Raw genomic sequence first — 10,736 nt, forward strand, 5'->3', positions numbered from 1 at the left:
TTTATTTATTTTGACATACTGGTTGTCTATCTTTCTTCCAACCTGAGATATCAGACTGAAGCATAATAGCTGGGCTGAGGAAAGTTCCTCACATTTGGCATAAGCAGAAATTGTGATTCCATTTAATTAAATGCTCTAATTGACTGCCTTGAAATTCCTATTCATATCATTAAGTAGAATTATATGCAGTTAGCTATGATGTGTTTTCAGTTGGACTAAAGCAGTGTTTCTCAACCACGTTCCAGGAGGACCACCAGCTCTGCATATTTTCCATGTCTCCTTAACCAAACACACCTGATTTAGATGTTCAGCTCATTAGCAGAGACTAAAAGATCTGTTTTGCTGCGGTCACACTAGAGTTTGTGCGTGAAATTCTGTTGTATGGTGCTGAGAAAAGGGGATTAAACAAGATGATTAGACATTTAAAAAAGCCAGCGATTGGTCCATGATTTACATTCCTGTCCAGAGAGGTCATGTTTTGATCTTTGATTGGTCTCATGCAATCATGTGATGTGATTTCACAGGTCAGAGTTCACCAAGCTTGAACTTTCCAACGCAGCGCACTACGAAACTTGTCGCACGAGCTTGTGTTTCTGGTCTGAAGCATTCGCGTGCATATGAATGGAAGTCTATGGGGAGAAAAGTGCAATTTGATTGCAGCTTAATGGGTGTGACATACAATAGAGACATCAAAAACATGCTGTACTGTTGGTCCTTCAGGAATGTGGTTGAGAAACACTGGACTAGAGTGTTATCATGCTGGAGGAAGTTGAGCAATGATTCTTATTTTATTCAGCAAGGGTGCATTTTATTTGATCGAATGCAAATTAAAACTACTGTAATGTCAAATGTTATCAAAATATTTAAAAAGGAATTTGAGTGTCACCTGGGGTCTCATTTATAAATGTGGCTTATGCACAAAACGGGGGTGGAAACGTTTACTTAAACGCTAAATTTATGATCTATAAAAAGCAAACTTAATGGGAGAATGTGCACAGCTGAAAGTGAACTTCAATTTAAATTTAACTTAAATATTTAAAAATTCAATGGAACTAACAAATTAAATGTAACTTTAAAAATAATAAAATTTTACTTCAATATTCAAATGATGATACGAGGTGTAATCATAAATAAATAAATAAATAAAAATTCTGCTGTACGTTCATTTTTAGCTTTTTTTTTTACGCCAAGTTTTACAAATGAGACTCCCGATCCTACTGAAATTAATCTGAACACATTTGAATAACTTGCAGTAGTATTTCTATATAAGCCAGGTTTTTTTTATTTAGAAATCAGCATTCATATGCAATTTAAATATATATTTTTAAACATTATAAAGATTTTACTTGGCTTTCATCATACAATGCATCCTTGCTGAAGTATACTTTATTTCCCTGAAGCATAATGACCACACTTCCGCACAGTTTTGGTTAATTAAACTACACACAGACCTAAATTAAAGTCAAACTACAGCATTCATATGGCATTTTTATAAGACAATTTGGAAATCCAAATTGACAGGAACTTCTGAAATTCATGTAAATATACCTCTAGTCCATTTAAGTCATCTTAAAGGTAACAACAATGTTGCGATAAGGAATACTGATACTCAAATGTTTTGTTTGCTACAAGTTTTCACTACTGGCTGGTTTACTGTAACAGAACTGATTAATATAACCCTTTCTCACCTATTTGATGCTACTGACGGATCTGGTGGTTTAGTCACTGAACATGACAGGCAAAGGGGGAAAAAAAAACAAGATGGTGCTTTTTTTTCTTTCTAGATTTAGCAAATCAAAGCCACATCATGTTCACAATTTAACAACAAATTACTACACTGTGGCCAAGATTTAAAAAAAAAACAAAGAAATGTATAAATAAAATGTGGCCATATTATTTTTTAATTATCTTTACGTTTAGATTTATACTTAAATAAAAACAATCTTGCCGGTTATGCACAGGACCTCAGGTAAAAATTATTTTTAGAAACATTTTACATGACCTCAAAACTTCTCAATAGCAAGACTTAAAAGGAGCTATATGTAAGAATGTTTGTGTATAAATAAAATTTGGTGTATTCATTTTTTATTGGCTTGTAATTTAACATAAAACAAGACCTTTAACTGAGCATCCTATATTGTCTATAAAAGCCTGTAGATTGCTTTTTATCTAAAAGACTTTGCCAGGAAAATCTAAAATATCATGTTTACATAATATAATATCTCTTTTTTTTTCTCTAAAATATGAAACAAAAGCTTACACAGTGTTCAAGATGGTTCCAAAAAGCCATTCAGTATTGTAATGGCAATGCAAATAAAATGATTCAACTACTGTCTTACATAGCCTGATCTATAGCCTCAAATATACTTCATAAATTATCTTAACAGTGTAATTTTACTTATCTCGTATCAATGTGATGCCAGTGATTTGCAGAACTTCTGCAAACATATCCATATTGCTATGATCGGATACTTTTTTAGCTATTGTTTACTCGCTGCCGTCATTTTATTTATAGAGAGAAAAAGAGTCATTAATGTTTCAGTAGAATTATGTTACTGCAAAAAATGTTGCTTCTAAAATCCTAAAAACTAAAACTTTGCTAGTAATATATCAGGGCACAGAATCATGTTCAGTCTATTGTTTGTAACAGTGAAAAAGTAAGATCCTATTGAATTTCATGGTTCTATATGGTGCTTGGCCGGTCTATAGACTTGGAAGACGAACCCTCAGTTGATCACATGACATCTCGCAACATACCATTATTTATTTAACCAAAGTAGAGCCAAAATAGAAAGACCATAGGTGACAAACTTAGGACACCCTATTATTCATATGCCTGTGGATCTTCTTAACTAAAGCAGCAGTTAAAGGAATAGTTCACCCAAAAATCAAATGTTATTCATTATTTACTTATCTTTAAGTTGTTCCAAACCTTTATTAGTCTCTTTCTTCTGTTAAACATAAATTTCGATATTTTGAAGAAAGCTGAAAACCGGTAACCATTGACTTCCATTGTAGGAAACAAATAGTATGGAAGTCAATGGTTACAGGTTTCCAACACTTACTAAATAAGTTATTTTGTGTTTAACATAAGAATGAAACTCAAAACTGTTTGAAACAGGTAAAGGGCAAGTAAATGATGACAGAATTTTCATTTTTAGGTGATCCATCTCTTTAAGTAATCTCTCAGATCATTCTGAAGAAGTTTTCAACAGGTTTTAGTAAGGTTAAGGTCTGGACTTTGACTGGGCCATTTCAACCCCTTGATTTTTGTTCTTTTCTAAATGTTTGGTGGTAGATTTCCTGGTGTGCTTGAGATTGTTCCCTGGTCCAATTTTGGCAAAGCTTTAACTGTGTGATGGCCATTGTGTTAACACACACACCTGAAGGCTCTAGAAAAGGGATGCCCAAACTCAGCCTTGGAGGGCCGGTGTCCTGCAGAGGTTAGTTTTAACCCCAATTAGATACATCTGAACCAGCTAATCAAGCTCTTTCTAGAAATTCTTAAAACTTTCAGGCAGGTGTGTTGAAAGAAGTTGGAGCTAAACTATGCAGGCACCCCTTTGGTAAAACATCTGCTGGATTATCACTTAAGGAATTCAATTAGCAGATTAGCAATGCTTGATTATTTTTGTTAACTCTAAATGGTGTTGATTGTTCATCTGAGGTTTCATTAAGCACATTTTAAGACCTGCCAAAGATCAGTTTTTGTTTTTAAAGTCCTGATAAGGAAAGTTTTAAATTTCAGAGGATGTCAGACCTTTTTATACAATAGTTTGCTGACTGTGGTTCACCAGTTTTGCTAATCAACGGGGTTTCTGGATTCTACATATAGCTCCTTTAAGGTTGGCACCAGCCAAGAACCACATCTAATTTAGTGGAAAAGGGTGGAACAAGTCCGGACTGGGAATTAGAGCAAGTGGTTGAATTATATTCTACTTCTTTCTTATGAATGGAATTTCTCATCATCTCCAGTAGGATTTGATCTTAATGCAAGCGCTTGTTCAAATATAAAATATAGAGAATTGAGAGAGTATGTATGATTCATACATAAAGAGATTTCAAACATTACCTTGTTTTTTTGCTATGCATCTCACTTCACAATTCATGCACCTGTGAAAGGCTGAACAGGTTCAACAAATGCAACTGCAGTACTCAATGCTGCAAGAAGAAACATCTGATCCCACATACAAAGACCTACCTTTCAGAAACGTCTCAAGTGGTCTGACACAGAAACTAGATCAGAAACTAGTCCTGACTGGAGTCTCTTGAAAGAACTCAAGATTCATAGTCTTTGGAGAGGTCAAGATCATTACCCTGGAGGAAACCCAGTCTTACAGTACAGAGGAGGGGTTTAGTTGCCATGAAAATCCTGAATCAGTAGACTTAACCCAATTCAGATGATTTTTAATCCAGAACCCCACTTGATCCAGCTCAATAGAAATTACCTGGATCAAATAGAATAAGAGTTGAGTTCAAACTTTTTTTTTTCTGAATATTGACTATATGGAGTAAATGTTAAACAAGGAAGATAATATTTGTATTTCTCACCAAGAACGCTGCGCTTGCAGAGAGGGCAGGTCTGCTGGAGGAGCAGCCAAGGATCCACACAATCTCTGTGAAACTCATGGAGGCACGGTAACACCCGCAAACACTGAAACACCCACAGCAGTGATCAAACTTAACACTGACTGCCTTTATTTGGGTAAGAGTAATACAGTTCAGAGGATTTGTCACCTGGTTGTTGTTGTATTGTTCCAGACAAACTGCACAACTCTCCGTCTCCATCGTTTGAGTTTGTGTTGGATCACATCTCACTTTGGGCTGCCGGTATGTCCTCGTCTTCAGTGCTGATAATCTCTTCAGAATGTCTTGCTTCAGGTTTGACTATGAAACAAAGAGTTTATTACTATTTTTACTTCTGTTGTAAGTCATGGTCATATTCAGGTTTATATTTAGGAAGTCTGTTCTGTTCAACAAAACGGCATTTACTTGATCAAAAATATAGTAAAACTGAAATAGTAACATTTATGTGATAGAAAAGATCATCTAATCTCCATCATCATGTGAACTTTCAAAAATGATTTGAAGCATTAATTTGGTGCTTAAGTAACCTTTATTCAAGTTAAAGCGAAAGCAGTTGTGCTGCTTGACGATTTGCTGAAAATGTGTATGTATACAGTATTGTGCAAAAGTTTTAGGCCACTAGTATTCCACCAACAACCCCCCCACATACACACATACATACACATTTCCAAACATTATTTTTGTCATTAATTGTAATCATACAGTGAGATTATTGTCTGCACAAGGAGTCTGAAAATGGCCAGTGTTCCACACAGAGAGATCTGATCATCATCCAGTCTTTCTGAAATGACATAACAAAAAACGACCTGCAACCAATCTTTTTTTTTTGTGAAAGATTTTTGGATGAATACAGTTCAAAATAACATCATCTATTTGATATAGGAATTTTTCAACATTATACATGTTTTTTGTGTCGTATTTGATCAATTCAGTGAATTCTTGATCAACAAACCTTTGTTTCTGTTGGGAAAAAAGTATTTTTGTTTGGAAGTTGGAAAGCCACTGTATTTTCCTTCCAGTCTCCACTTAATGTTGCTTGTCAAATTAGTGTTTTAAATCATAAACTTTGTAACTTTCAGAATGAATCTGTCCCAAAAACACTGTTCACCTCTAAATCGTCATTAAATTGGTTGTCCTGGTACTGCCAGCGTGCTTGAACTATGACCCCTGTGGAGAGAACAAGGGCCACCAGAACAACGGTGTTCCACAGCTGCTGGAGATATTTCTGGACAAAACATGAACAGAAAAGACATTTTTCTCCATGCTGAAAAATAAAAAGAGTAATTTCTCTACATGTGACAAACAGTATAACGTGACAAATAAGTGACGACTGGCCACTGAGTTATTAGAAAATAATGTTCACCCGAAGTGGTGATGTGTCCATGACACAAAAAGCCCCTTTCACACAGTAATACAGGTAAAAATCCGTAAAATTACCAAAATGACTTAACTGGATTTTCAAAACAATCCTGTTCACACATACAGATCTTTCCGGAAAAATTGCTGGTAATTTTCTAAAAGGTCTCTATGTGTGAAAGGGGCTATTGAAAATGGCTTTTACACCATGAGTGCACATTATTTTTAATAAATCACATTACATGACAACTCAAGACCAATAAAAGACTTAAAATAAAGTACTTTAAAATACTTTTTACGTTTTTTTTTTTTTTTTTTAAATATACCAAGTTGCAGTAAAGTGGAGTAATCTGACTAAATTACATGCTGACTGGATTGTGTGTTGAATTAGGCAAGGCAAATTTATTTATATAGCACATTTTATACACAATGGTAATTCAATGTTAATTCAATGTTTATGTAAAGCACTTACAATGGTGAGTGCTTTACATAAACAAGAATAAAAAGAAGCAAGTATAAAAAATTTAAAATGATTAACAATGTATTAAAATGTGTTCAAACAGGTTTAGAACTTATGCTTAAAAAAAAAAAAAGACAAGCAGATTCCTGTTTGGAACTACTACTACTGCTACTACTACTGTGCCTTTCCCGGAAAACATCCATTAAACAAAATCACATTCGAACATCCAACAGCACCTTATAAGCATTATTAAGAAACATGAAACGATTACATATAAGTGCTGAAATATCTTCAGCCAAGTTATTATGGTAACCCCGGATGACATAATGTTTTTACCTGGACCTGAGAGTTAGTCTCCCCAGTGCAGATGACCCCTTGCCATTCCCCATATAAGCCTCCTCTTGAACGACCGCAGCTGGACCACAGGGTCAAGGTGGCCCCCTTTGACACCACACACAGAAATATCACACACTTACACTAATGAACCGTGAGAGTGAAACTGTGCTGCTTATTAGAAGTAAAACCGTACCAGGCTGTCTTGTAGAAAAGACTTGTAAGTGATTTTTGCTGTTGCACGAAGGCCCCTGATTGAACAAACATACAAAAGGACAAATTTTAAAAATCCAGTTTATTAAAACTGTAAAAAGTAAAAAGCTGATGGGTTAATGGCTGAAGATTACCTGAGAAGAGCTCCGATGAGCTTAGTGACATTTTCTGATGTCTGAATGACAATGATTGGTTTTGAGAGGACCTGAGAGAGATCCATCTGCAGCGGAAAGAACAGTTTTCTTTTTAAAAAAAGGAAAATCATTAAAGGGATAGTTCACGCAAAAATACAAATTTGCTCTCTATTAAGTCAAACTCAAGTGGTTCCAAAGCTTTATGAGATTCTTTCTTCTGCTAAACACAAAAGATGATATTATGAAGAAAGATGATGACCTCTAACCATTGACTTCCATAGAAGGAAAAATAAATACTATGTAAGTCAGTGGTTACAAGTTTTCAGCTTTCTTCAAAATATCTTCTTTTGAGTTCAACAACAGATTTAGAACAAGTAAAGGGTGATTAAATAATGACAGACATTTTGGTTTTGTGTGAACTATCCCTTTAAAGCTTTAATGAACAGAACAGCAAAGTCCTCACCTCTCGGACAGTGTTCTGGTTTAAAGCCAGTATGATCAAAGCAGACGCACCCAAAACAAGAGCCCGCTTCATCTATGGAGGAGAGAGCTGTCAGATTGATCAGGAAGAGATTTTAGTGTAGATAGTAAAAAATTTTATTAAATACCTTATTAACCATAGATGCAGCAAAGGACTCCTGGTTGCTGTTGCTGGAAACTGTTCCTTCTTCCATCTGAACCGGTACCACTCCTATCCAAGGGTCTGGATCCTTTCCATCATTGATTTCACTGTTGCTTTTAAGAGCTTCATCCTTTACCTGCCATGGCAAAACAGAAGCATGTCACATTTACTTGATACTCATTTTCAGAATATCAACCTTTACAATTTTTAAACAATAGGGTTCGCCACAGCAGAATGAACCACCAAATACTCTGACATGTTTTATGCAGCGAATGCCCTTTCAGACGCAACCCAGTACTGACAAATAATAGAACACAATAACTAGGATATTTTTAAAGGGATAGTTCACCCAAAAAATAAAAATTCTGTTATTATTTACTCACGTTTGAGTTTTTTTTTTGTTGTTGTGTTGAACACGAAGAAGAAGATAGAAGATATATTAGAACAGTGTTTCTCAACTGGTGGGTCGCGACCCAAAAGTGGGTTGTGGGAACATTTTTAGTGGGTCGCGGAGTGTGTGGTCAAAAAAACAACAAAAGTTTATTTTTTAAGTTATTTTGCTTATACAGTACTTTTATTTTGAAATGTGTGCGCGACAACTGTACTGTTTGACATGTGAAATTTAATTTAATTATTGCAACAAATATGTCGAAGCGCAAGTACGACCCCGAATATGTAAAGTATGGATTTATCTATTGATGACAAAATAAGACTTAAAGCCTCAATGTAGTGAGGTGCTCTCATAAGTGAGCATGAAACCTTCTAAATTAAAACAACATTTAGAAACCAGAAAACATGTTTAATTAACAGTTTATTATTAACAGTATTTGTCGTTTTTACTTTTTGTTAAATTACAGCAACAAAATATTGTTTATTTGTAAGTCTTGGTGAATTTCTTGTATCTGTCACAACTTGTTTATGTTAACAAATAAATACAAATTAAGTATAATTGTATTTTAGTTCCTAAAAATTTGGGTTGCGGCTTGATGACCATGTAAAAATGTGGGTCCCATGGCCAAACCAGTTGAGAACCCCTGTATTAGAAGATATTTAGAAAAATGTTAAAAAACCTGTAACCATTGTCCAGTGGTGTAAAGTAACAAATTACAAATACTCAAACTACTGTAATTGAGTAGTTATTCTCAAAAATTTAAAATTTTACTGAGTAGTTTTAAAAATGTGAACTTTTACATTCTCTTGAGTACATTTTTAGTGCTGTATCTGTATTTTTACTCCCCCACTTTCCTTCAACCTGCTGTCACTACTTTATCTTTTCTTGTCTATGGGGATTAGAAAATCCTGTCCTGTGATTCCTGTCCAATCAAATCGCACATAGAAGGTAAATCGCCTCATAATGAACTACCTCAAGACATGAGTGATTTATAATTGCAGCAAACTGTTGGGAAGCATTAAAAGTGTCCAAGAAGATGTCCAAAATCTTTACATGCATTGACACAGACTGTTTAAAATGCATGCCACTGATGATAAAATAACAGATATATACTGTGTGATGACTAAAGTGGCCTTAAACACCCAGCAGGCACAAGACCTCAACATGACAGCAGATTGACATTGTACCCCAACGTTGTGGGGACATTGCATTTTGTTTGGAAAGGAAAGTCGGGTTGATGTCAATGTCCAACGTCCAACCTGAAATCATCCTAATATAAACATCTAATGATGTTACAGCTTGACGTTATGTGGACGTTACCACTATGATATGTTTTAGATATTGGATTTTGTTTGCTATACCTGATGAGTAAATGTCAGTATTTGACGTCAATATGATGTTGATTTAAGATGTTGGCTTGACGTTGAAGTTTGGCCACTTTCTATCAAAACCTAAAATCAACCAAATATCAACATCATTTGATGTTGTTATTGGATTTTAAAAAAATGTTGTCCATAGATGTTGGATGAATTTTGATGATTTAGATGAATTTTGGTCATCTGACATCACAACCTAAATCTAACTTGATATTAACATCTTATGATGTGTGCCTGCTGGGCAATAAATAAATGCACTACAGAATGTTCCGTTTACACACATCCACAGAACACATGTAAATGCATCAGCTTTTTACAGCGCAAAACTCACTACTCACTATTCTTGAGAACTTTTGAAGGGGCTACTTTTTAATCATACCTTGAGTAAAATTTACAATGGATATTTTTACTCGCACTACATTTTTAGCCAAATAATGATACTTTGTAGTATGATTTTTTAGTACTCTTTCCACCACTGCCATTGACATACATTGTAGGAAAATAAATACTGTTCGTTTGTGTTCTATTGATAAAAAAAACTACGTTAAGTAAATGATGACAGTTTTTTTAAGCTGAAACGTGTTGTATTGTAAATATGCTAAAGCATGTTCTATTTTACAGCAAGAAAAAAACAAACATTCAGAACAGTGAAATAAATTGTGTTTCCATGCAATGACAACTTACTAATATGAGCTCTCCTTTCAGGCCATGCTTCTTTTTGCTGTGGTTATCCATCGGGTCGTTCTCCAGACTCCCCTGGACCACTTCACCCTGTAATATATGCTGATGGTCCTCCAGAAACACCTCTACAAATGCCACCTGTTCACTGGACACCAGCGGACAAAACCACAACCAGCACACCGCAGAAAGACAAGCTAAAGCGCCCATGGCTCCCTGTCAGTCGATGTTATGAACCATAGCAAGTCAAAGACTGAAAGTTTGATCCATACTGTCAGGACAGGCACTGTTCTGTCACCTCCTCCAGATGTAAACAAACTGACTGGGCTCTTCTTCTGCGGCTCGCTTTGTCCTGTCTGCACTTGTCAAACTGAAACTTGCTAGAAAGGAAGTTGTTTGTTGCCCATATATTTACATGCTATAGGGGGCGCTGTGTGGTCCAATCATTTCACATGAAACGTAAAGATCCGCCCACTATGTGTTTGAGTGACTTTTTGGATCTGCGTTCTTCGTACTTTCATTTCTGGACTTCAAATTTTCATCACAGACGTTATGAAAAGATGTGCGCTCGCCACCCAGTGGGAAA

At 35.3% G+C, this 10,736-nt stretch overlaps 1 protein-coding gene across 1 annotated transcript; it reads right to left on the reverse strand.

Moving 5' to 3' along the window:
* Window positions 1-547: 547 nt before the first annotated feature.
* On the reverse strand, window positions 548-10,474 carry rnf215 (ring finger protein 215). The gene is made up of 10 exons (XM_005165070.6): window positions 10,157-10,474; window positions 7,692-7,841; window positions 7,547-7,618; window positions 7,084-7,169; window positions 6,933-6,987; window positions 6,740-6,844; window positions 5,696-5,812; window positions 4,738-4,887; window positions 4,552-4,654; window positions 548-4,448 (listed from the first exon to the last, which is right to left on the reverse strand). The coding sequence occupies exons 1-10, from the start codon at window positions 10,358-10,360 to the stop codon at window positions 4,435-4,437; spliced, it is 1,056 nt and encodes a 351-aa protein (XP_005165127.1). The 5' UTR covers window positions 10,361-10,474; the 3' UTR covers window positions 548-4,434.
* Between the last annotated feature and the right edge of the window lie 262 nt (window positions 10,475-10,736).

Source organism: Danio rerio, chromosome 5, assembly GCF_049306965.1.
Source record: "Danio rerio strain Tuebingen ecotype United States chromosome 5, GRCz12tu, whole genome shotgun sequence".
Lineage (NCBI taxonomy): Eukaryota > Metazoa > Chordata > Actinopteri > Cypriniformes > Danionidae > Danio > Danio rerio.

Coding starts and splice junctions, on each gene's coding strand:
- rnf215 (XM_005165070.6), bottom strand. CDS start 10,360: ATGGGCGCTTTAGCTTGTCTTTCTGCGGTGTGCTGGTTGTGGTTTTGT. Junction 7,619..7,691: donor CTGCATCTATGGTTAATAAG/GTATTTAATAAA, acceptor TCTCCTCCATAG/ATGAAGCGGGCTCTTGTTTT. Junction 7,170..7,546: donor ACCAGAACACTGTCCGAGAG/GTGAGGACTTTG, acceptor TTTCCGCTGCAG/ATGGATCTCTCTCAGGTCCT.